At 39.4% G+C, this 27,561-nt stretch overlaps 1 protein-coding gene across 2 annotated transcripts in view; it reads left to right on the top strand.

Moving 5' to 3' along the window:
- Positions 1–27,561, top strand: part of LOC129769634 (centrosomal protein cep290) — a 43,741-nt gene that overhangs the window by 9,898 nt on the left and 6,282 nt on the right. The window contains exons 3-13 of one of the 2 annotated variants that reach the window (XM_055772014.1): positions 3,410–3,595; positions 3,669–3,732; positions 11,455–12,559; positions 12,622–12,777; positions 12,857–14,397; positions 21,502–21,655; positions 22,244–22,475; positions 22,529–22,745; positions 22,803–23,176; positions 23,232–23,897; positions 23,952–24,701. In XM_055772014.1, coding sequence (XP_055627989.1) covers positions 3,410–3,595; positions 3,669–3,732; positions 11,455–12,559; positions 12,622–12,777; positions 12,857–14,397; positions 21,502–21,655; positions 22,244–22,475; positions 22,529–22,745; positions 22,803–23,176; positions 23,232–23,897; positions 23,952–24,701 — 5,445 coding nt within the window. The remainder of the gene's footprint in view (positions 1–3,409; positions 3,596–3,668; positions 3,733–11,454; positions 12,560–12,621; positions 12,778–12,856; positions 14,398–21,501; positions 21,656–22,243; positions 22,476–22,528; positions 22,746–22,802; positions 23,177–23,231; positions 23,898–23,951; positions 24,702–27,561) is intronic. The other variant, XM_055772015.1, reaches the window with a different exon arrangement.

Here is a 27,561-nt window from a genome sequence, read left to right as displayed (position 1 = left end):
AATGCAACCCAGTCGAAGAACTCAGTCGAAATCACGGCAATAAACTACATACTCATGACTGAAGATGCCAACGTAACCATTCCTCTACTAGAATCCGAATATCTTTGGAGTAATCCGAAGTTCAAAGAACACCAGAAAACGACAATAATGGTAACTGGATGGACCTCCAATATCAACGGTTCGAATCAAGCAATCGACACACTCTTCAACGCCTACAAAGCCAGAGGGGGCTATAACTTCATCGTCATCGACACCTCTGATTACGTCGATACCTTGTATAGTTGGTCAGCCTTCAATACGAACGATCTTGGTAAGGCTCTGGCTGTGGGATTAAAAGAACTCATCAAGTATGTTTCGTTGGAGGATATACATTTGATTGGTCATAGTCTGGGGGCACACATTGTTGGATCTGCTGGAAGACATTTCCAATATCTGACAAATCTCTCGCTGCCAAGAATTACGGGTTTAGATCCGGCGAATCCCTGTTTCAACGAAGGCGAAGCTCTCAGTGGCATTTATCGTGGCGATGCAGACTTTGTTGACATCATCCATAGCAATTCGAAGGTTCTTGGTAAGCGCGATCCGATCGGCGATGTGGATTTTTATCCCAATGGGTAATTATGAAATTGGAATTATTGTTGATTTGGGAGTGTGATTCTTTTTAATCGTTTTCAGAGTCGTCTCGGTTCAACCTGGTTGTTTGAATCCATCATGTTCGCATGCTCGGGCGTGGGAGCTGTTTGCCGAAACGGTATATCCAGACAATGAGAATCATATGCTGGCGGTGAAATGTAACTCGATATTATCGCTCGACACTGGAGCTTGCCCGGGAAAAGCTATACCGCTAGGGTTTGCTTGTCCTAGGACCGCAAAGGGAAATTATTTTTTAAAGACAAACGATAAGTTTCCATTTGGGAGGAATTTGCGATGAAATGTGTTATGAAGATGGTGTAAAATTTGCAATAAAATGATATTACAGTCATCATTATTAAATCTTAGCTGATTTTGCGGCGATTGGAAATAAATTGAATGTTCACCCTTTTTCAAAGAAAGATCGATCAACACGAATCTCGTAGACCTTTCATCGTATTACATTAATGATTACTGAGAATGGGGCGCAAATCGATATATGTAGTTTAGACTGACCTCAATGTTGCTTTCGACCGTGTGGACTAGGAAACGCAGTTCTTCACAAACCTTCACTAAATATTCAAGTGTTCCTCAAGGAAGCGATCTTGGCCCGTAGTTATTTTCATTGTTCTTCGAAGATGCTCTTTCCACCAATTGTTTTAAACATTAATTAAACATTTGTTATAGTTATAATTTAAGTATAATATAAGAGTAATAAAAAAATTAAAAAAAAGATTGACGAATTTACGCAGAGCTGAATCAGCTCATGCGACACCTACATTACTACATGGGCTGAAAAGTCCCGGAATTTTTAATGAAAATCCCTCAACATAGTTTCCTTCGAGGGCAATACACTTTGTGTAGCGAGTTTTCAACATTCGATTCCCTTTCTGTAATACGAAACGTCTAAGTCTTCGAAATATGCCTCAGTTTCTGCGATGATTTCCTTATTCGATGTGAATCTCTTTCCCTGGAGTCATCGCTTGAGGTTTGAGAACACATAGTAAAGTCATATTATATGGGTTTCGCAAAAAAAAACTGCAGTACAAACCATTCGTACTATAAATTTAAAAAAAAATGTATTTTTGTTATCCCATTTATTTATTTCAGGCTCATGAGCATTTTAGCTGTAACAGAGCCGAATTTTTAATCGTGTACATGTCACATGTTTATCATATCTATAATTAATTAGCACATTACACAGTTGCCACTTTCGGCGTTAGAGTATTCCCTTCTATACCATTGCATATGGTACACATTTACACAGTAGCGCCATTTTAGGCCTAAGTGTTTCCCTTCTGTTCTTCCATTATCCAGTTAGACCGGACAGCGGAGACAATTTATTGATCATTGTTGAGTTATTTATAGAACAGCAGCCCGATGTGTCTTGCAGAGCAAAGCAGTTGTATGGATAAATCGATCTTATTTCGACCGTGGATCGATCTCCATCGCTGATTATTGTTGCGTGGACCTAGTTATTCTGTAACAACACAAATATGGTCAATGAGGGCCCTGAGTTATGAACTCACGATCGATGGCATACCAAGCGAACGCGCAACCAATATGGCTACGGAGACACCTAAAAAATATAGTATAAACATTATAATATGGTCATGATTTTGTTATTTTTCTACATACCCTAAGTTACATTTAGGTGCCTATTCTGTCAAATTTCTTTTAAAAATCGTATTCAGTTTGAACGAGGGAAGTGTCACCCATATCTGGGTGACGGGGCGATGAACGTGACAAAAGCATGTTTCGATCGTGATTATTCATTTTATTTCTATTTGGATTCATTTCAACCATTGAATGTCGTCAGTATATAGTAAGAAAGATAGAGTTTTGTGTATGTACGATGGTTTCAACACGCGTATTGACCAAAATCATAGATGATCTTCGAAAATTTTAAGTTTGAAAAGGCATACAGGTTATGAATATTTTGGGGATGAAATCGATATCATATTGAATTGGCTGATATCATTGATTATGTAGGGGCCGATACGAGAAGGACTTGCAGTATTTTTAGTGTAACACATGCTACTCATCGTTTACCTAGTTGAAAAAATAAAGTAATAACACCAAGCCATTCTTCATAATATATATACAACATTGTAAAATGATTATTTTCTAACCTTTTTTGCATAGAAGGCATACTTGAAACCGGGAATTTTGAAGAAAAATATAGTTTTTTTAAATAAATTTAAAAATAAAAAAACATCATTTTACTCGCAGCGCCATCTGGTTGGAAATCTAACGTAAATCCGTCTATTTTCATTAAGAATTTTGTACCATGATAAAATAAGAGCATGTCAGGCTAAATAAGATTTGAGCTTGAGCTTGAGATTGGGTAGACTGTACACTTCGTAGTTGCTCTCCGTGATTGACCTGAACCAGCGAAATTGCACAAAGAACACACCAAATGACGCTTGGGAGTAGCAATTCATTCTCATTGTACATGTTTCGGTGATTAGAACTTTAAATAGTCAATAACGACGCCGGCCACGTCCTTACAGTCCTTGTCAGAATAACTAAGATTTGGGACAATTAAATTTTTTAAACATAAACATTGCATTTGTACACCCCTTTACGAGCACGTGGTGCTTCCCCATGGCAACAAGCCTTTCGCGCCCACATGGCCACACAAACGCTTCTACCATGGCGACGCATTGATCCTTGACAACGAATGAACCGAAACAAATGAAATAATTCAATCATAAAGAGTGTTACGCGTTAGAATTCTGTTGCGGATGGAAAAATTGCTTAAATTTCGCGTTTTAAGTTGATCGGAACAAAAATGGATTGGCGCTACCTGCTCTCCGTATCGCCACACAACCTCGCCGAAGAACGACAGGATGAATTGGCGACTGATCTGGCCGCTATACCCCCTACCCAAAAGTTGGATAGCAAGGGCTGCAAGAAGCTTTTCCGGCTTGCCCAGGTGGTGCTACGCTTTCGCAATGAACAGGTGGGAAGATATCAAGGGAAAATGATTTTTATTGAAATGTATAGCAAACTTAAACTTGACCTTGTGGTTTCAGGTGAATCAACTCAGATTGGAGATGGAACAAATAATAGCGCAGGATGAGTTGAGAAAAACGCAAGGTAAGACATTTAAAAAACTAATTGGTTCAGGACGATTCAGCTTTCTATCGATTGCTACAAAATATGGAGTAAAATTTTGCAGAATGTACGATATAAACATTTTATCACCTTTAACTTCGTAACATTCAATGGGCCCTAGTGATCATTCGATTCGTGTACAGTTGGAACGAAACTCGATGGTTAACGATGCAATAGTAAACGACACATTTATAACCAATTTTACTTGATATTTTTTGAACGTTCAGTCCAAACAAATTATATTATTGGGGAAAAAGTTACCCATTTTTATCGTTGGCTCGCTTTAGCGATCATACAATATCAAGTTTAGGTTCGTTGTAAATGCCACCTTCACACTAAAAAAAATCTTTTGTTGTGTTTTGTTTGTTCCATTCAGTTGTGAATTACAGGGTGTTAACAATGAAGATCAACAAAGAGAAAATTCGGTACATTTTACACTTTTTCTTTTATAGAAGCAAATGCAAACCAGGCTGCTGAAATTCAGAATGGTGTTTATAATGTCGATACTGCAACAGTGAAACACGTTCAATTTGATTTACTTTCAATTTTTTTTGTATTCTTAAAATTTTTTTTTAATATTTTTTTTCAGTGCAATACACTAAATTATGATCTCTACTGTCAGCAAATAGACCGTTTGAAGCTAGCGATTGACCATTAGAATTGGCCAACAGAAGTGGTGTTGTGTTCCATCAGGGCAACGCAAGGCCACACAATTCCGAGACCTTGGATGGGATGTTTTAATGCATCAACCATATAGTTTGGACCTGGCACGAAACGATTATCACCTTTTTCTCGCATTGGAAAATTTCCAGAGTGATAAGAAATTGGGATCAAGAGAAGATTGTAAAAATCAATTGCTATGGTTTTTCGGTAATAAGGAACAAGACCTCTATGATAGAGACATTATGAAGCTACCTTTAAAATGGCAACAAATTTTCCAACAAAACGATTTATATTTGACCCAAAATCGGACAATCCGAAGCATACTGAAAATAGCTTTGAATTTCACCCAAAAATAATGGATTACTTTATCCCCAACTTAATATAAATTGTGAGAGATTTGCATGTTTGAAACAACGTCATGTTATACAGATACGATGTAATGGATGATTCGTCTTCAATCATCAGTGGCTTCTGGAACTCGGTGATATTGGAGTGAGGACTTTTTGATGGGTTCGATTAGCTTGGTGCTGACTGCTAACGACTGCTCATTGTCGACTGTAGTTTTTTATTCTCTTGTGCGTACCTACAAATATCGACGAGTCTTACCGATATATACAGCGAGGCAATCCTGACGAGAGATTTTTTGAAACACCATTTATCAAAATAACATCATTACGAAGGTTGTTAGGTTTTTCTAAAAACAGGTGGTTTGGTAAACGAAAAGAAATAAATCAAAAGAGAAAGGAAAATTCAAACCTTTTGTTCACGAATGCTCTTTAACAATATGTTTTGATCATACCAACTAGATAACATAATGGGAACTTTGAAAAAATTTAACCATTTTTTTTCATACTGATTAGAAGCAGTTGTCATTTATATATTGGCGTCAAGTAAATAGAAAAAATTGTATCCGTTGGAGTGCCCAATAACTAATAACAAGAACCGAGTGTTTATATGGCTCTAGTAACTAGATTGGGGCTGTCCACATACCATGTGAACAGAAAAAGCACCATTTCAGATTACCACCCTCCCCCACCGACGGTAATCGTGGACATTTACTTTCCATGTGAAAAATTTCACATTTTTTTGGATACAAATATAAAGAAAATAATTTTATTGCGCTCGTGTCCTATTTGGAATTTGTTTTATTTTATAGTTTGTGTTTTTCATCAATAGAAAAACAAAAAAAAAAGAAATTTGAATAAATGAATGCTATTTACGAAAGATGAAATAAGGACAGCAGGCGCTATTATCCAGTTATCCTGTTAATGCCTACCTTCCTTACCCATTGTGAAATATAATCGATCACAGGAAAGGTTGATTCATCTTAACTCTTGACTTTCAATTTACTATTCTCAACCGCGTCTTTAGTATAACAAAGAGTTTTGCGGTTTTCTGCGTCGAACATATATGCTTCATACTTTTCAGGATTTGTAACATACTCTTATGAAACTCTTTCAACAAGAAACTTCATTGTTAACTTTTGATTCATCCGGATTAGGAATCATCATCTGAATGTATTTTCTATTCCTGACATGGGTTTGTGAAACACATGTAATTCGCTCCTTGTTTAATTTTCCATAATTTCGACACATGAGAAACAAAAAAGCAGTTTCGCTGTACTTCAGAGAGATATTTCGTCACATCCCTCTCTCTGAAAAAGAATTTTCGGTGAAAAGGAAGAGACGAAAATTTCAACATTGCACAACCCATCGAAAACTACAGCGTGGCGCATAAGTCACGCAACCGATTTGCACAAATATACCTGACATATATATATATATATATATATATATATATATATATATATATATATATATATATATATATATATATATATGGCGCATAAGTCACGCAACCGATTTGCACAAATATACCTGACATCCTTGTTTAATTTTCCATAATTTCGACACATGAGAAACAAAAAAGCAGTTTCGCTGTACTTCAGAGAGATATTTCGTCACATCCCTCTCTCTGAAAAAGAATTTTCGGTGAAAAGGAAGAGACGAAAATTTCAACATTGCACAACCCATCGAAAACTACAGCGTGGCGCATAAGTCACGCAACCGATTTGCACAAATATACCTGACATATATATATATATATGTCAGGTATATTTGTGCAAATCGGTTGCGTGACTTATGCGCCACGCTGTAGTTTATATATATATATATATATATATATGCGCCACGCTGTAGTTTATATATATATATATATATATATATATATATATATATATTACCTCTACGACGGCGGTCGAACAACTGAACCGCTTAGGAACCAACGCGCTCGATAGTTGCAGTGAGTTCATTATTATTTTTTTCCTTCAGAAAGCGTTGCGTGACTTATGCGTCCAGCGTTGCCAATGTTCCAGTTTAAACTGAATTCTTCCAGTGTTTTTCAATCGATCCAGCCAAACAGTTAAACCTTAACATCTTGCAGTTTTTTCATCCAGTTTTATCCACTTTCTATATGTGTGCTTCAGTTTTACCCATTTTATGTAAAAAAAATTAAAATGTATAAACAATACCCCTCACTCACCCTTCCTATCCTTGGCCCAATTTAGTTTTTTTTACATTTATCGTTCGTTCGATTCAATTTGCATTTACCGTAGATCGATCTTTCTTTCATTTCACACTCAACTCAGTTTTATTTTTATCTTGCTTATACTTCCGAATTTGATACGGTATGTGCGCAGTGTTTTTGAATTTATATAAAAATCAGATATTCTAGTTCATCCAAAACATTCTTTTTCGGGGTCGACGATATCTATAAATCGACCCCTATTAATTTTTTACGTGAACCAAATTGTAATAAGAATGACTAAAACATTAATTTTAGTAGGAAGTATTATTGTTGTAATTTGGATTAATAACTAACTACTGAATTTTGTGTTCACTTATTGATGAGAAAATGATTTCAAGTTTACTCACTTAACCAAACGTAAAGTTTTTGAATTGGTAAGTATTCTGTTTGAATAAGATAATTTTTTTTTTAATTTGACTATGGTGGTCGATGGCATCGCTTCATTCTGAGAAGGGGTCTCTTGCCCAAAATAGTTTAAGAATCCCTGATCTAACCTCTCCTATTTGATGCATATTTCGAAAAAAAATGCATTATTATGAATGCATGTTCATTTAGCAAGTATGTATACTTTGGATATTTTGCCAAAAGTATATTCTCGAGCAGGAGGAAATACTTAAGGCTACCTCATTTTGATCTTGATACCCAAAGTCTGATATAAAAGTAAAATAGCGAAGAATAATATCAAAATTGGTGAGAAATAGCTCTTCAATACAAGATTTTATATTTTCAATACCACAGTCACACTTGAGCAGTGTTGCTTTGGTAATGAATGTGCTCTTTTTAGTATTGAAATAATATTAGGTTGGGGTAAAAGTAATCCATTATTTTTAGGTGAAATTCAAAACTATTTTCAATATGATTCGGATTGTCCGATTTGAGTGAAATATGCACCGTTTTGTTGGAAAATTTGTTGCCATTCTAAAGATAGCTTCATTGTGTCTCTATTATAGAGGCCTTCGCCCTTATTGGCGAAAAACTCATGCAATAGATTTTTACAGTCTTCTCTTGATCCCCATTTCTTATCACTCTGGAAATTTTGCAATGCGAGAAAAAGATGGTAATCGTTTGGTTCCAGGTCTGTTCTAAATGGTGGATACATTAAACCATGAAACAATCAAGCTCCTGGAGTCGTGTGGTCTTGCGTTGTCATTATGGAGCAAAATACCTCCTCTGTTGCTAGTCTCAAACGATTCATTAGTCGACAGTAGAGATTTTAATTCAATGTATTGCAATAAAAAAAAATTAGAAAAAATATAGTTTTTTAAATTTAAAAAAAATTTAAGAAAAAAATAAAAAAATTAAAGATAAATTAAATTAAACCTATTTTACTGTTGCAGTATCGGTACCAAAAACACCACTTACAATTTCAGCGGCCTGGCTTGCATTTTCGCATTTAAGAGAAAAAGTGTAAAATGTACCGATTTTTCTCTTTGTTGACTTCCATTGTTAATACCCTGTATCTCACAATTGAATGGAACAAACAAAAAACAGCAAAAGAATTTTTTTAGTGTGAATTGTTATCTTTACAACGAGCCTAAACTTAAAGTTGCATGATCGATATTACGCGAGATATTGATAACTAAAGCCAACTATCGAGAAAATAATGGATAACTTTTTCCCCAACCTAATATTATGGGACCCGATGAGAAATTATTCCAGAATTTTGATACATAGATCACTGCATAAATTAGTGCACGGAGACGTCTGTTTGGCAGTTTTGTGTGTTTTGTTTGAGTGCCCATTTGTTGCAATTTTCAATGTCCGTATTCAAATGTTAACAAATGGGAGCTGAAACAAACCACTCAAAAACATCGAACCGAAGATTCATTTTTCTTATTCTAAGTTCTATGTGAGTGAGAAAAAGATAGCAACGAATATGGTCAAACGGAACACTACAGAAATCAAAATTCACGTTAGTAGACAAAGAACAGAGGCCTACGGCTGAAAGTCTCTATATATAAAAAAAATAGAACAGAGGATTGGAGAGTTAAATTTCGTGTCCCTATGCGCCTCGGTTAATCTGTACATGACATGTCATGAAGTACATGATGGACATAGAGTAAAAAACATGAGATTTTTTTACTTTTACCCAAATAAAACCGTATTTTCTAGAGATTCTAGAAAAAAAATCCTCAAATATAGTTTTACAGTAACGTTCGAGTAGTGGAAAACGTCAAATTGATCTCCTCGACTGATATGATTAATTAATTGTATATTTCGCCATTTTATGAAATGCATATGCATACGTCACGAAGCTTCAAAGTATATTCTTTTTTTTAATCATTGGAATGAGTAAGAAATCATTTTAAAGCTGATCTTTTGAAAATAAAACGGTTTTACAGGATCCGTTTCTGCCAATTTTTTAAAGAGCGATATTCCAGATTTTTGAAAATTATTATTGGCAACTCTGTATGCGCCACTCTGTAGATTGATTGACTGAATACTTATTTCACAGCTGAGCGAGAATCTCGATCTCTGATTGTATCAAATGCGGCTTTGAAGTCGACTAAGATGTGATGCATAGGGACATGATACTCGTGAAACTTTCGAAATATCTGCCGCAGTGTAAAAAAACTGGTTCAACTGGGCATGAATCCGGCCCGATAACTTCCTATAAATGTGCTAACTATCGGTGATAGATGGCGAAGGAGACTCGAAGTATTTTATAGGCATCATTCAGGATCGTGATTGCACGGTAGCTCTCACAATCCAGTTTGTCACCTTTTTCATAGTAGAACAAATTACCCCTGTTTTGCACTTCTCCTGTAGCTGTTCTGTGACCCAGATCCCGACTATCAACCGATGCATATACTCTATGAATTCCTCTACACCACCATCCACACCAGCTGGTTTGTGGTTTTTCAGTTGATTAATGACCTCCCCTCCTTAACTTAACTTTGGTGCTCTCGTGGCCGGGTGGTTAGTGTTACACCTAACATGCCGGGGGTTCGGATTCGATTCCCGTCCTGGTCGGGGGAATTTTTCTTCAAAGAAATTTTCTCCGACTTGCACTGTCATCACGCGTATTCTAGAGCTTGCCACTCAGAATGCATTCAAGGCGTGTTATTCGGCATAGAAATCTCAACTAATTACTAATAAAAATGACGTAAGTAATACTACGTTGAGACGGCGAAGTTCCTCTAGGAACGTTAGTGCTATTTAAGAAGAAAAACACTTCATACATTGTAGAAGGTTGTGCATCGTCGATGTTCACTGCAAAGGTGTTGTTCAGGTGTTTATCGTAATATTGTATCAACATTTCGATAACGTCGCGTTCATTCGTCAGGAGTTATTTCTTTGTTCCTGCACATTTTGGCCCGCGGCGCAAAACCGTTGTGAGGCGTTTAGGTTCTCAACCCTTTCGCTACTAGCGTCGTCTATAGGTGACATCCGAGGGAAGTAGCATCTAGTTCGTTTACCTCCGGCAACACAGTTTCAAGACATTGTGAGTCTGTGACATTTTCGACCGACGCGCCGAAAACGCCTACTTCGCTGTTGTTCGATGCAGTGTCACACTCGCGAATGCGTTCGTTTTTTGCAGGACTCGAGCCTGCCTTCATCTTTTTCTTGCTCATCACACACTACGCGAAGCGTCCAATTTATGACGCGGAAAGAAAAACACACGATATGAATAACGCCAAAAACGAACTGAAAAAACCACACGACAATATCCAAGTTGGATTACCACTGGTGGGGTCCAATCTTAGATCGAAGCGCAGCGAAAGCAAAGTGAACTAGATTGCTCAACAGTCCGATGCCGAATGAAAGTTTGCCTCAGCGAGATCCACTGTTTATACTCTAGGCAAGTGTTCTCCTTCATTCTTCTTCTTTTCCTTTGTTCACGGAGACTTTAAATCCTAGGAAGGAAGGAAGGTATTGTATTATAGAGACTTTAAACTTTTGCAGTTCATTCGTCTCTAGCCTTGAGAAAGGCCCTTTGAAAACTCTACTCTATTCTACTCCAGCGCTACCACCTCCGCCCTCTTGCCTTGAGAAAGGCACTCGATCCCTCGCCGTCCAGCCCGTCCAGCAACGATGTTGTCCAGTCGGTGTCCACACAAAGAATGACGGTTTGGACGAGAATGATGTTAAATCCTACGATTTCCCCTTCGTTGCTCGTTATTAACAGCTCTGTTCGGGAAAGCACACAAATGGACAGAACAAATGTATGGGAAAATGGAAACGCTTAAAGTTGTCATGAATCCTAAGATTTTAACCATTTACAAACCAGGGAATTCGAATGTATGGTATATTAAACAAATCTTAGGGAATTTCCGATTCGTTTAGTATGTAAATCGCCAAAATCCGTTCGCGTCAAAAATAGTTATTAACGTTAACTTTATTTCATAAAAACGTGACCTGTTTTCTGATTTGGCACCCTTAATGAAAGACGTAGTTCTACGTCAAAAATCCACTGAAATTTCAACGACTGTTACAACATTCTGGTTTTTTCAGACACTCCAAGGCATGAAATGCTTCGCGAGCAAATGAGCGACCTTAAACGCACAATCGAAAAATTGGAAGCAGACAAGCTTTCCCAGCGCTCCCGGATCAAGGAACTTTCCGAGGAAATTGCATCGCTTCAGAAGAAGCTAGTGGAAAGCAGTCACTTCGGTAGCGATGGTGAGGACTCCCCTGATGCCCTGTCGGAGATTGATCGTCAACAGGAGCTTTACAATAACATCAGCATGAAGAATAAACACATCAAGCGGTTGTTACGAGATATTGAGGACTTAGAGAAGCGGAACAGTTTCCAGATTGATACGATCAATAGCTTGCAGGTCAGTTTGAGCGATGCAACCGAGAATCTCACGGCGCTGACTAATCAATACGAGGAAGCAAAGGCGCTTATCGGTAGTCAGAAAGCAACCATAGATGCGTTTAACGAGAAAGTGTGTAAGCTGGAGAAAGAGCTAGCCGGAATGGTAGAAAAAAAACGTAAATGTGAGGATGATCTGGAAGATTTTGCGGAGCAGTTAGAAGTACGAACAGTGCGCTGGAAAGCGGTTTTAGGAGAAAAACAGGCTGAGTTGGAAGAGGTGCAAACGAAGTACGCAGAACTATTGGAACAGTTCCCTGGATACGATGTTGAGGCAGAGCGAAACGAGTTTAAAAGGATGGTTAGTCAACTGGAAGAAAAGAACGAGCTGATTTTAGTACTCGAAGAAAAGATTACTATGCTGTCACAGGAGATTTTAACATCAACTGAGTTGATGAATAGAATTTCTCAGGAGAAAGAAAATACTAGGAATGAACCGAGCAAAATTAGCAAATGTTGTGAGGAAAGTCGCACATTGCTTGAAAGGGCAAACAAACGGTGCGAAGAAATGCAGGAGATTTTAACAAACGTGGAAGAAGACAATTTGTTAAAATCAAGACAGGTAACTGAAGCTGTAGATGCCCTGAAAAGATACGAAAGCGGCGAAGATGGGTTGGCTAATGCGCTGAAGAGGATCAACAGACTACACGAGAAGGTTAATGTGAGAGACAAACAGATACGCGAGTTGGTCAAAGATATTAACGAAGCGAATGAAGTTGTAATGGAAAATACTGTTTTAAGGTAATATATAATGGTTCCACTCTACGTTTGACGGAGCGTTGAATAAGATTCTATCGTTTCAGGAAACGCTTGGGAATCAGTGAAGATGAAATAGTACCGATTCATTCGATTCTTTCTAAGCAAAGAAAGATTGAGAAGGTTAATGAGCGACTAGCGCTCAAGCTTCGAGCTTCAGAAGAAATGCGACTGCAATTGAAGCTGGAGAAGAATGACTTGAAGTGAGTATCAGTGAGCTTTCAAATTAGCAACCGAAAAATTGGTAAATAACATACACAATTAATTTTTATTCATTTTCAGGAGAAAGCTCTCCCAGATGTCCCATTCTCTGAGCAGTCAGAGAATTTCGGACGAGCAAGATGGGGAGCAACCAGAGCAACAAGCCGTGGAGGCTGTCGAGGAATTAGGTCAAGTATCTGACGATTTGGAAGACTCCAAAATAAGTCATATAAAATTTTGTGAGAAATGCATGACGCAGTATAATGTCCACGATAGCAAAAAGCACTGTAAAGCGTGCATTTATCGGCGAAGTTTCAATTACTGCGATGGATGCATACAGAAACTGAAGGTAAACTTTGGCCTAGATGAGGTCAACACGAAACAAAATAGTGAAAACATAAAACAGCTGGAGGAGAAATACGTCGCCGTTGTGGAGGAGAATGAAAATCTTAGGATAGGAATGCACGAAATACTGGAAAAGTTGCGAGACTATGATGCTATGTCCAATCATCTGACGATCGACACTTCTACTCTCGAGCGCTTGCTGCATGCCTTGGATGCAAGAAGCGTGAGTGGATGGTACCATCCTGCAATGCGGTTGCAGAATGAGCTTCTTGCCACCAGAGAACGCGAAATATTGCTCAAAGAACGGCTGAATCTCAGAAGTAAGCAGAGCACCTTCTCGGTTACAAGCCGGGATGATTCGGGAAATGTGTGCGATGATGAAGACAACACTGCCGATATGAATCGATTAATAACAGAACAACAGTCAGATTTCAGTGAGCAGGTTCTTCTGAAATCGGTGGAAATTGATCGTTTGAACGAACTTATAACTACGTTGAAAGAAGAGAAAACTCAATGGATAAAATCGAATGATGAGTTTTCGGTTACGAAGAAATCATACGATGAGCTGTTACGGTTCACAAGGGCCGCCGAAAACGAAAAAGACAAGTTGATGGCGGAAACGTTGGATAGGTTGAAGCAAATTGAATCGAATATTTGTACTTTTCAGCGGAAAGTGGATTTTCTAAAGGCGGAGAATGACAATTTGCATAATACACTGCGCACGATCCAGGCAGATCATTTGAATGTCCTACATGAGTTAAAATCAGAGTTAGCTAGAAAGAACACCTCTTTAAAGAGTTTGGAGCTGGACCTCAGTATTGCTAAACGTAACGGAACGGATGCCGAGAGAGATTCAATAGAAAAAATGGAGATGGAAATCGATCGAATGAAACGAGAAACGGCTGATTTGTATTCCAGTTTCCTGAAGAACATTCAAGAGGTCGATAAGCAAAATTTACTCGACTTTGAATATGCACAATTGTCTAATTTTGGGTTGATCGAATCAAATCTCACTATGGAATTCATTCCCAAAAACGAATTTAGGCGTCTCGAAAACCAACTGAAAGCGGCTGAAGAAGAGTTGAAAAGGCAGATTATCAAGAATGCTAATATGGATGAATTATTGAAAGCATCTCACGAACAAATTCAATCACAGCAGTTATTGATTTCCAAACAATCGGAAGAGGAAATCGCCCTCAGACATCTGGTTGCAGATTTGCAGTCTGCATCGAACGAGAAGTATCTGCTAGCGAGGACCCAGAAGACGTTAGACGAAGGTGAGTACCTGACTCTGGATTCGAAACTAATGCTTTTTCGCTGTTTATACTCTTTGATAATCTCATTTTTTTATTCCATTTGTTTATTTATTTAGGCTCATTATCCTTTTCACTGTAACAGAGCCGGGTTTCAATCGTGTACTTGCTACATGTTTTCATGGCGTCTATAAATTGTACATTACACAGTAGTAGCCATTTAGGCGTAAAAGTTTTCTTACTGTCTTTCATTGTTCAGCAGACCGGACAGCGGAGACAGTTGATATTGATCATTGTTGGGTTATTAATAGCACAACAGCCCAATGTTTCTTGCAGAGCAGAGCAGTTGTATGGATCGATCTTCATTCGACCGTGGATCGATCTCCATCGCTGATTATTGTTGCGTGGACGTAGTTATTCTATAACAACACAAAGATGATCAATTGAGAGCCTTAAGTTTTGATCTCACGATCGATCGCTTAGTGAGCGAACGCGTAACCAACCATAATACCATGATTTTCATGATATGAATACTATCCAATCTTAAGAAACATGTAATTTTTTATAAGGTAAATGATGTCGTTTGGCCGATTTTGGGTGGTTTACGCAACTAGTAAATTCAAATCGAATTTTGTTCATGAAAATCACTAATCAAGACATCAAAACGAGTTTGGGTTTGTTGATAAGCCCTAAGTCTTTTGTTGCTAATAATACCACAAGCCGTTCAAATTGTTCAATTTTTACATTTTTTAACGGATTTTCTTCAAAGAAAAATTATGATCATGGTTTGTCCGGTTTTAGAAATCATCATTTTTGAATGAAAAAAAATCGAATTTTTAAGTACATGTTGCATTTCTTTTTGCTTGAGTTCACTGTCATCATATTGATCCATTCATAATTCCGGCTTTTTTCAGAATATTGTCTTTTCTTTGCATTTTAAAGGTGAACAGTACTCAACACAGAGAAACTTTACTTCTGCTACGCGCGAAAAACAAAATAAACAAACTGCAGCGCGCCAAGCAGTTGCCGTAGTAATCATGTGGAAAAACCAACATCAGCGAGTCGGACAAACCATGATCAGAATTGAGATCGTTGAGATCCATGATTTATATTATTTAGATATATAAATCTGATACAAATGGTGTGCAAGCATGATGTTTACAATATTTGTAGGTGTTAGAATCCAGAAAGAGATCTGAATACGTTCTAAATAATCATCTGGTGATGATCTTACGTGACAAGATGCAAAAGTTCCGTCGCATGGCTTTATAGCAATTTACTAACAGTCCATTCCCCACTTCGGGACGATGATATTCGGCTACTAGTTCAGTCTAATCGGATGGTTTTTAGTGACAAGATGCACAATTTACAAGAACGTGTATTTTTAATGAAATCGTATTACTCGAGCAATCGAAGCCTTAATAAAACTTTGTGCTCTTATGGTAAGAATTTCAACATTTCTCGTCGTTGATTACTTCCTCTGGGGATAGAATTCCTCTGGCCATAGAAAGGAAACACAAATTCTGCATTACTCGAGAACTAATCAAGCAAATGAAACCAAATTAGGCATATGGAAGTTTTAGGGTGCAAAAAATGTTTTTACGGTGGTTAGACACTCCACCCCCTCTCTAAAGGGCTGCCATACAAATGAAAGACAAATTTCTACATAACTCGAAAACTAATCAAGGAAATGGAGCCAAATTTGACAGCATGCGAAGGTTTTAGGGTACACGAAACGTTTTTATGGTGAATAGACACTCCTCCTGTCTCTCTGAGGGGGGGACTGCCACACTAATGAAGGATACATTTCTCCATAATTCAAGAACTAATCAAGCAAACAGAACTAAATTTGGGTGTCTGTCTTTATTCTATCATATTTTCTGTATCTACCATTTATTCCATGTAACGGAGAAACATGTTATTGGCAAGTGGTTGAAAAATCTTGAACGAGAATTGTGTCTAAAAATAATCTGATATTATAATGATGAGTTTTGGTAGAAGTACTAGGAATTTTATAGTAAAAGGTAAATTCAACGGGGTAGATTAGAAGATCAATCAATGAACAGTTCTGCGATTGGACCCGTGAACTTGTGCTTAGTAAGAAAACGTGAGGACAAAAAACAAACTTTAGGCGGGACGAAGTTTGCCGGGTGAGCTAGTATTTATAGGGTTGGGGAAAAAAAAGTCGTATTTCTGATCGAAGTTTGACGCTTTATTTCACATACTTGAAATTATCCAATTTAAGTCAGATATGCGCCGTTTTGTTCGCAAACTTGTTGTCATTTAGAAGGCAACTTCATTATCCCCCCCTGCTTATTTGCAAAAAACTCAGACAGACAGTTTTCGCAAGCCTCTTTTGAGGTCAACTTAGTATCACCAAGAGCGTTTTGCATGGACCGGAAGAGATGATAATCACTTGGAGCCAGGTCCGGACTGTAGGGTGGGTGCAATAGGACATCCCATCCGAGCTCCCGCAGCATCTGGCGGGTCATCAAAGATGTGTGAGGCCGAGCGTTGTCCTGGTGGAAAACAACACCATTTCTATTGATCATTTGTGGCCGCTTCTGGTCAATCGCCTGCTTCAAACGGTCAAGCTGTTCACAGTAGAGAACCGAGTTGAGGGTCTGGCCATAGATGAGCAGCTCATAGTGGATGATTCCCTTCCAATCCCACCAAACACACAGCAAAGCCATCAATCCGGGCTTGGCGATGGTTTGGGCCGGCTCACCGCCCTTCGACCACGACTTTTTTCACATTAGGTTGTCGTACGTAACCTCTTTTTCATCACCAGTCACCATCTTCTTCAAAAATGGGTCGAGTTCGTTCTGTTTCACCAGTGCACCAGTGCGAAGGAATGAACATCAACGATCGCTTATTGAAGGACAAGATAGTTCTTGGTATTTGAAGTCAAAAAGTTCGGAAAAAGCTGTTAAGCGATTCGAAGTTAACGTTGGATGAAGCCATTCAAATTTGCAGAGCAAACGAGCAGACAAGTGAGACGCTTAAAGAAATTGAATCTGACGTCAAGGAATGTGACGCGATTAAAACTGATGAAAGGTGAGAAACTTTGGGAACACGAGCAGCAATCAGCGTTCAAAGCTATACAGGACTTGATGACTTCGTTACCTGTTCTGAAATTCTACGACGTAAACAAAGAGAATGTTCTATCCGTAGATTGCTGCTCGCATTCGATGGAGGCTGTATTGATGTAAAAAGGTCATCCTATCGCTTACACCTCACGAGCACTAACACCAGCGCAGCAGAAGAATCCGCAAATCGAGAAAGAAGCATTCGCTATTCGATTTGGCTGTCAGAAATTTCATGCTTACCTCTTTGGAAAACCGGTACTAGTTGAAACCGATCATAAACCGCTCGAGTCAATATTCAAGAAGCCGCTTGATAAAGCAAGATTAAAGCGTATCATCTTGGATGTCTTGCCCTATGGTCCTGAAGTCAAGTACGTGCGAGGGGAAAATGTACCCATAGCGGATACTTTGAGTCGTGATGTACAGAATGCAGCAGACACAGCGGTTGAAGAATTAGAAGTGCATATAGTGATGAATGTCACAAAGTCGTGGATGAATAAAATTGAGACAGCTACAAGCAATGATTCCAATCTTCAGAAGCTTCTTGAGAGATTACTATCGGGATGGCCGCAGGATCAAGGTCAACTAGACGAATCTCTCAAACCGTTTTGGAACTACCGTGACGAGTTGTCGACGTATGCAGGAGTCATATTCAAAGGCGATCGTATTCTCATCCCTCCCCTACTCCGTAAGCAAGCACTGGTAATTCTACATTCTGGGCACTTCGGTATACAATCCTGCATTAGACGTGCAAAGCAGCTTATGTTTTGGCCGTGTATGGGACGGGACATCCAAAAATTTGTTGAAGACTGTGTAGTGTGTCAAAAATTCGCCAGAAATAATGTGAAAGAGCCTATGATTGTCAACAGGATTCCCGAGTTTCCATTCCAAGTTGTGGGATCGGACATGTTCCATTTTAACGGAGAAAACTACATCGTCGTGATCGATAGCTACTCGGGTTGGCTGGACTTCAAAAAGTTGCGGAGTATGGAGTCATCGAAGGTCATCGACCATCTGCAGACGTGGTTCGCTATCTGGGGTGTTCCTGAAGATTTTTACAGTGATAATGCAAAGCAGTACACCTCCCTTCTGTTCAGGCAATTTACGATGGATTGGAAATTTACACACATTACTTCAAGTCCATATTATCCCCAAAGCAATGGGCTTAGCGAATGAGCAGTTCAGATAGCAAAAGGAATACTGAAGAAATGCTACGAGGATAGCAGTTCGGTACAAATGGCTTTCCTGAGCTATATACCGATATATGCCGAACTACAGTCACCGAACCAGAGCCTGCCGGGTGTTCGGGTTCGATTCCCGTTCTGGTCGGGGGAATTTTTCGTCAAAGAAATTTCCTCCGACTTCCACTGTGATCACGCGTATTCTAGAGCGTATTCTGAGTGGCAACTCAGAATGCATTCAAGGCGTGTTATTTGGCATAGAAATCTCAACTAAGTACTAATAAAAATGACGCAAGTAATACTACGTTGAGACGGCGAAGTTCCTCTAGGAACGTTAGTGCCATTGAAGAAGAAGAAGAAGAACCAGAGACTGCTCAATCGGATCACCAACTCTCCACTTCCAACCATAACACAAAAGCTTCAACCTAGGTTATTGGAGAACGTGCAGCAAAATATGGAAATAGAACGAACTAAACAAAAGAAGTATTACGATCGATCACCACATATTTGTCCTCTGATAGTTGTGAACGATCGTGTCCTTATTCAGAACCCCAGTACAAAACGATGGGAGTCTGGACGAGTGACCTCAGAAACGGAGAACCCAAGATCAGTGATAGTGAAGACTGACGGTGGTGATACCTATCGTCGGAATACGAAACATCTCAGGAAGTCAGCCGTAGCCATTCCAGAACTACCAGACGAGGCGGCTGATTACATTCCAATGCCAGATGTTACCACCGCGCAACCAGACGCACCGAGTAGCGTAGAGCAACATCCGATCCAACCAACAACACCTCAGCCTATTCCGGAGGAGCAATACGTCACTCGATCGGGCAGATATGTGAAACCAATTGTTAAAATGAATCTTTAAGTTAATATTGTTATTTTTTGTTTTTACGAAGGGGAAGATGTAAAGTGAAGTAATCAATGCCCCCTCTTTATACTACACCCTTGTCATGTATTCTGTGTTATTACTTGATGTATCAAAGCATAATAAAGACAACGCCACAGACAGCCTCTACACCAGAACGAAACCGATCAAACCAACGCTGTGCTGTGCGAATCGTTACAGTATCGGGTCCATAAACCACACGAATTTTTTCGGCCGCCTTCGTTGCAGTTTTACCTCGCAGGTAGTAAAAACGTAAAATATGGCGAATTTCTTGCTTGGTTGACTCCATCTTTGACGCCCTTTATTTTGGACTGAAAAGGACAATCACAACACAGTCAAAACGAAACTTGTAGCACAGATTGTCGTCTTCAAATAGCCGTATAGTATTCGTATCCGATGCGATAAGTACAACACAAGATATGTTTAAGTGTTGCCATATATTGACAATATACGACATTTCTTTTTCCCCAACCCAATATATAAAAATGCAGTTCTGTCTGTATGTCAGATTCTTATGGACTCGGAAATTACTGAACCGATCGACATGAGAATTGATGTGTAGGAGTTTTTGGGGTCGGGGAAGGTTCTTATGATAGTTCGAGACCCCTCCCCCTCCTCTGAGGGGGGGCTGCCATACAAATTAAACACAATTTTCTACATTACTCGAGAATTAACCAAGCAAATGAAACGGCATTTGGCATGTGGAGGTTTTAGGGTACAATAAATGATTCTATGGTGGTTAGACACTCCACCCCCTCTCTTCAGTGGGAGCTGCCATACAAATGAAAGACAAATTTCTGCATAACTCGAAAACTAATCAAGCAGTCGGAACCAAATTTGACATGTTGAGGTTTTAGGGGGCAAGAAACATTTCTAAGGTGATTCAACATTCCTCTCACCTTTCAAAGGGGGGAAGGGGGGGTAGATGACTGCCATAGAAATGAAACACAAATTTCTGCATACCTCGAGAACTAATCAAGCAAATGGAACCAAATTTGGTATGTGAAGGCTTTAGGGAGCAATGAATGTTTTTATGGTGGTTTGACACTCCTTTCCCCTCTCTAAAGAGGGAGGGGAAAGCGAGAACTAATCAAGCAAATTGAGCCATATTTGGCATGTGGAGGGTTTAGGGGGCACGAAACGTTTCTATGGTGGTTCGAAACACCTACCCCCTCTCTAAGGGCATGGGGGCTGCCATACAAATGAAACAAACTTCTGCATAACTCGAGAATTAATCAAGCAAATGAAGCCAAATTTGGGATGTGAGGGTTTTTAGGTACGAGAAATGTTTCTATGATGGTATTATACCCCTTCCGCCTCTGGAAAGGAGAGGGGGTACCATAAATATAATGCACATATTTCAACCGAACATGATAATTGAAAATTTTCGGAAAACTCTGAAGGAAAATGGGAAAGTTCAAAAAACTCAATCCGCATGTGTTCTATAATTACTTATTGACAAGCGTTGTTGGTCAATTGGATTTTTTGCGGTAACGAAATTGATCTTCGCTCGAAAGTGGAAATGCATTTTAATGCGATAAAACGCACTCCTATATCGTCTTGATAAGAGCTGATAAGAGCAAAACTCGAGGATGCAACTGTCCGATTTAGGTCTGTCATATATTCTATCATATTTTCTGTATCAAACATTTATTCCATGTAACGGAGAAACATGTTTTTCACAAGTGGTTGAAAAATCTTGCACGAGAATTGTGTCTAAAATTAATCTGAAAATAATCTGACAAAACTAAAAAAAATCACGAAAATCTGAGAGTCACTATATCGGTTTGGCTTGCAATGGTTGTATAGATAGATAGAGAAGAAAAATCGCCCAGTTCAAAGCTTCGCAGGGGTATGAGATGGGCCATCATCATCACTTAGTGTACGATAAAAGGCGTACAATACAGTTTTGAGTTTGAGTCCAAGCTTCGTAAAACCTACTGTATACATAATATTCAATTTCTTCTAGCCCGCGAACAAGAAGAACTTCTCAAGCTTGATAATATCAAGCTAAAACAGTCTCTGATGGCAGCAGCTGAAGAATCGGATGGTCTTAAGGAGCAGTTAGTACAGCAAGAAATAGAATTCACCGAACGCCAAAAGGATAATGTTTTGAAGATCGAGTGAGTATTATAAAATTTTCGGTGCTATGATGCTATACAATAATCATGTAATTATGTCATTAATTTCATTAATTTCGTTTTCGTTTGTGTAAATCAAATATTCTATTATTTATTTGCACAAGTGTTTTGATTCTTTTCGATTTTATACGGCACTGCTATTAATCAGCCGTCTTCAATTTTGGTGTTGCAACTGGAGAACTAAATCTTTCTTCAAAATTCGATGCACAGTAGCTGTGAAGATGGCACGTTCTTACGAGCAGTGATGAATTGAAGGGTTTGGGTAATTTTCATAAATTTTCTTTACACCTGCAGTCGAATGTTCTGGGCGAATACGTTTCATCATCTTCACATCGAGTACTGAACCACTTTCTTTGATTTTCTTTTTCATAATGGTGCGCACACACGTTTCGGAAGGCACATGATTATGGTTTAAGTTAGTACGAGTTTTGCGACGTGGGTTCGCAATTGAACGATCATTTTCGTAATAAAATTCAAAAGTTTGAATTCTTTTCAATGAGTAGTGTTCCATAGTTAATTCCCAAGTTTATAGATGACATCTGTTATTCAATCCCTCCCAAACGTTTTCAGGTTTTTAACGCAAACTGTTAAGAAGTTGCACGAAAATTACAATTCTTGCACCCCGACATATGCTGTGACGGATTTTGTGAAGCAGTATGTAAAATTAATGGAATTGAAAAAAAGCATATCGAAAGAAGTGATCGAAACACTGAACCAAAGCAGAGCTGTCGAGTTCGAACGATGGTTCACGATGAAAATGAATGATGGCACCGAAAGCAAACAAATTCAGGATAAGATAAATGTGGAAATAAATTCGAGGCTGTAAGAGTTCATCTAAAATTTGCACAATTTCAGCTAATACAATACAAAAGCCAAACTGAATACCTCACGAGACAATTGATGCTGGCACAGGAACAGGTCGAGCAACTGCAAGAGGAAAATTCAAAAATTAAGTTGAAAGCTGTGGAAAACACACGCCATTGGGATACCATAGAATTGATTTTCAATGGAGAGGGAAAGACACCTAGACCGAATGGTGAACAATTCGACAAAGAAATCCAGGCGTCGATTGGTGAGTTTCAACTATATGAACATCCAGAATAATGATAAATTTTGTACATATTAATAGAAATCAGTCACAAATGCATCAATACTATCCCGATAATTGATGACAGTCTGGCGGAGGTACCACGAAAGGGATCTCCGCCAGCGACGCCGGTCAAGGAAACGCGAGAGTCGGGCCAGATGACGGATGATGTTGATGGATTCCAGGGGACGACGATGATGCAAAAATCCCACGAATCTCAATTGAAGCAAGCGATGATGCTGGCATCGACCAGAAGTGCATTGTTGCTCGAAACCGAGAGTCGCCTGACGGAGTGTCACGGACGCATCAAAATGCTTGAAAAGATGTTGGAGAATAAGGATGTGCAGCTGAAGAAAGAGAAGGCTAGTCGAGCAGGAACGTCAAGTAATGATAAACTAGAGGATGGCATTCTCAGTGTAAGTAAACTCATTTTTATGAACAGTAAACGTATCAAACAATGTAATTTTATAGTCCACAATAGGTTCTCTCCAAAATTTACTTCTGGAGAAAGACAGTACACTGTCCCGATATCTGGAATTGTTAAGGAGTGAGCGTCAAGAACACTCCAAAGCATACGATGAGAATATGGTTCAAATAAGATCATTGAAGAAAGCCGTAGATGAACTGGAACAAAAATTTTATGACAAACAGAGAGAGGTTGATAGTTTAAACACTCAAATAAAAAATTTGATGCAGTACAAAGCAGCACATGAAGCAAATGCCCAGCGGGAGAACGAAACTAATGAAATGCAGGTTGACAAGCCAGGATTTGTATATACTGATAAAATCATTGAAAATATATACGAAATGGACCAGAAGAAGGAGGATGAAATAGAAGCTTTGAAGATACAGATAAAAATGCTCGAGAATAAAGTTCATGATGCTCATGAAGAAACCAGAAAATTACAAGCCCATTTAAAGGAAATGACAGCAAAGGAGAAAAGAACCGAGAAGACAATACGGGAAAAAGATACGGAAATAGTGACGCTGAATGAAAGACTTTCAAAGGAACACGATGATTTGAAGGAATTTTCTGACAGCATTGCAAGTGCTCAGGAGATCGAGCAGCTTAGAGAAATGCTGGAAGAGAAAGATCGCCATATACAGGATCTTACTGAGACGTTGAGTCAATTTCATGTAAACTTTATTATGATTAAAATTCTTTCAGAATTATTAACTTTATTCTTTCAGGACGATCAGCAAAAATTCATGAACGATACCTCTTTGCATTCCGCTGAACAAATCTCTCAGCTAAGTGCGGATCTGAATCGAAGTGAAGCTTCAAATCGGGTCCTGAAAACCCAAATCGATGCCCTCAAACGACAAATCATGAGCATTCAACAGCGCGAGAAACAGTCTCGTGACTTGGTAAAGACACTGAAGAACCAACTCATCCGACGACCCGTTATTGCTATGAAGTCAGAGCGAACTACGACTCCGAAGGAAGACCAGCTCTCCCGTAAGCTTCAACAGCTCGAAACAGAACTGTTGGATACGAAAGACGATCTACGCAAACAAATCAGCATAAACGAGAATCGTCGGGCGAAAAATGCCGCCGAGCTTGATTTGTGGAACAAACAAAAACGATGGCAACAGACTGCCGATAAGCTGAAGATACAGCTGAAGGAGCGAGAAATGGAACTGGAGAAGCTCAAGGTTCACTTCAGTACCGCGAAGACGACGATCGTCCGGTTGGAACGAGATAAAGCTATTCTGGAAGGTCGCGGAACGCGAGGCGGGAGCGCACCAGCTGCTTCGAGCGGAGGACGCTTTGGTCACACGGAATCGCCAGATTCCTGTGCTACCGAGAGTACCGGATCGGATGAAACCAGTATGCAGCTTGATGCGTTCGCCCGCAATAGCAAGGAGATAATCGAGTCGCTTAAAAATAGAATTGAATCGCAGCAGAGGCGAATTATTGCGATGGAGCTGGAGCGGAAGGTAAGTTGATGTTATAATTTGGTTGAGTATCTGGTCTAATCAAGAGAAAACACATCTAATATGAGTCGTATATATCATCATTGTGAACTATTCATGCATATTCCATAACTTTTTGAGGTAGATTTAGGTTTTTTGAGAATATATTAGGGGTAAATAAAAACAAGAACTGGTCGCGTCACGAAAATTGTCAAATTTTGAGAACTTATTGCTTAGTCATTAATTGGAGGATTTAAGAATTTTCACACTATTAGATTTGTACACTCCCTTCTATATAGTAAATTGTGATTGTTTAATAGTTTATTTATTACAATCACGTTTCACATACATTTGTGCAGACCACATGTTTTCCTAACAAGGACTATAAAAACAGACACTGTCACGATACAAGCAAGTAGAGACAAATGAACTTTGTAGTATAAAGCATCCATAATAGAAACAAAAAAAACAAATCAAAGATTACCCACTCTAATACCCGATGCTAGGCTTCAAACCTGAGTTGAAGAGGATAGCAGCTCAGCCGCCATCATCGATAATTGTTGTGGTGACGCGCCACGCGAGCTCATCCGTCGCAGAGTATCGCGCGGATTTAAGTGTATTAAGTGCATTAGACCAGCGCTCTACCAAATTAAACTTCGATATAACGACAATGTATCTGCAAACGCTTATCCTTCGGTTCTAAGAACTGTCACATGAAATCGGGTTGCGGCAAATGGGCTGGATCACACGAAACCCTGAGCCAAAATAATTGCGGTGCTGCTCATAAGAGAAACGATCGTGTCTGCCCCATGAGAGCAGAATTCATCAGTATTTGCAAACAAGCTTCCACTAAAAACTACAACGGGCGTGCGAGATGACAGTTTCCTACGACAACAGTAGATCATTATTTACACTCCGATACAACGTACCAAACCTAATGCCACTTCCCGGTGGCGTCAAGCGGGGAAAATAGCGGGGCGGATCGCACCAGGGTACGCAAGTTTGGGGACCCATTCGATTATAATTTTATTTGTTTTGTACATTCCTGGTGTGCAGTACTCAAAGCGGTGGGTGGAGCTCAATTTTAACTGCAGGAAAAAGCGATGAGCATGAACAGAGTTGAGTTGGATGACCCCGAAATCTTGATATATTTATCAGAAGATCTCGCTCCATAACACAAAGTCGTATCCAATGGAACCGCAACCTTACTGTTCGCCACATACCATCATCAGCGTCAGGCCGGTCACAGATTTACATCAAGACATCATCAAACTAACTAGGCGGCGAGGTCAGTTCATCATAGCCATCTCAACGCAATGCATCAGGCCTGGTGTAACACACGATGGAACTCCAATAGTACTATCGTTCAACAACAACAATTTGAGGAAGATTTCTATATGATCCTGAACCTAGATACTCCGAATCTGGTTGAATTCTTCTGGTTGAGGTCTTCCCACAACCATCGAAACCTTCATCATCAACATGACGAACATCTCTGATCCTATTGTCTATCAGGAGCTCATCTCAGACCACTGTCCGGTCAAAGGGGTTTCTGTTAATAGAACGCAGATTTACAAACGTAACTACCACCTTGGCGACCGGGTGAGGTTTCAACAGTGTGTCAACTCTTTCATTGATTATGCCACCCTGCCAGAGTCAATTGATGATACCGAGCAGTATCTGCAACGGATCGATGATGCGATATTCCGGTCGAGATCAACATTAACGTTGGTACAATGAAACTTTGGTAGGTTGGTTGACTTTGGGACCGGGTGGGGAATCACCTCTGAACCAAACGGAACAACCGAAAATATTATTAGATTCCGTAACACCATTAGGTGGTAGTACCAGCGTACGGACCTCCCTTATTCCAAGACAAGTTGTAATCGTCTTAAAAAGATCATGCCAGATCATCGAATAATGTCAGAGACCAATACAATCAAGATTCTAAACGACTATGGTGTGGTAATTTCTATTTTCACGACGAACTGTGGGACTTAAAAACTATCCCATCTCACAGCACCCTTTATGGTATTGTATCATGCCACGGACAGAAACGAGCCGGTCATCACTTTGGTGAATACTTACAAACAATCAAATTGCCGTAACTTTTGGTCCGTTGGGTAAAATTTATTGTAATTTTGCGTACACATTGATTAATGTGTATTGTTTACACTCTGTGAGTTGATTTTATCAGGGGCACCAAGAGTTTTCAAAATGCGACGAAAAAACAGTGCGTGCGCGGAAAAGTTTTGCACGAGTCGTGCCATCTGAAAAAAGTTGGGACTCGCGAATTCCTCGGTGTCTGGTATTTTAAAACGGTTCGAAGAACGTCTGAAGATTCGGAAAAAACCCGTAAGGTCAACGAGAACGATCACAAGCGCATGGTTGGGGCCTTTGAACAGAAACAAACGCCTCAGTTCGAGATGTGGCTGAAAGTTGCATGTAACTTGCACGACTTTCGTGCAGAATGCCGAAACTCGAGCTGGACTACGTACGTTGAGGATTCAGAAGTCCTCGAACCATGACGAGAAACAGAATACGATCGCAAAAAGCCGTGCCCGGAAGTACGAACAGAAAATAACGAAACCACGCTGCTGTGTAATGGATGACGAGACATATGCGAAGGCGGACTTCAACCAACCAAAACTTCAACCAGAAAATTTGTATCTGACTGCGTGATAAGTTGGATGTTTCCGAGATCCTCTTGACACAGAACATGTCGAAGTTCGCCAAGCAGTTCTTAATTTGGCAACCGATTTGTACTTGCGGGAAGCGGAACACAGCTTTCGTTATCGCAAGCACCATGAATGGACAGGTGTACTTGGAAGATTGTCTCGAAAAGCGGCTTCTCCCTCTCCTCTCTGCGCTCTCCTAAAGGCTC

This window comes from Toxorhynchites rutilus, chromosome 2, assembly GCF_029784135.1.
Source record: "Toxorhynchites rutilus septentrionalis strain SRP chromosome 2, ASM2978413v1, whole genome shotgun sequence".
In the NCBI taxonomy this organism is placed as follows: domain Eukaryota; kingdom Metazoa; phylum Arthropoda; class Insecta; order Diptera; family Culicidae; genus Toxorhynchites; species Toxorhynchites rutilus.
This window is presented reverse-complemented; position numbering and strand designations above follow the sequence as displayed.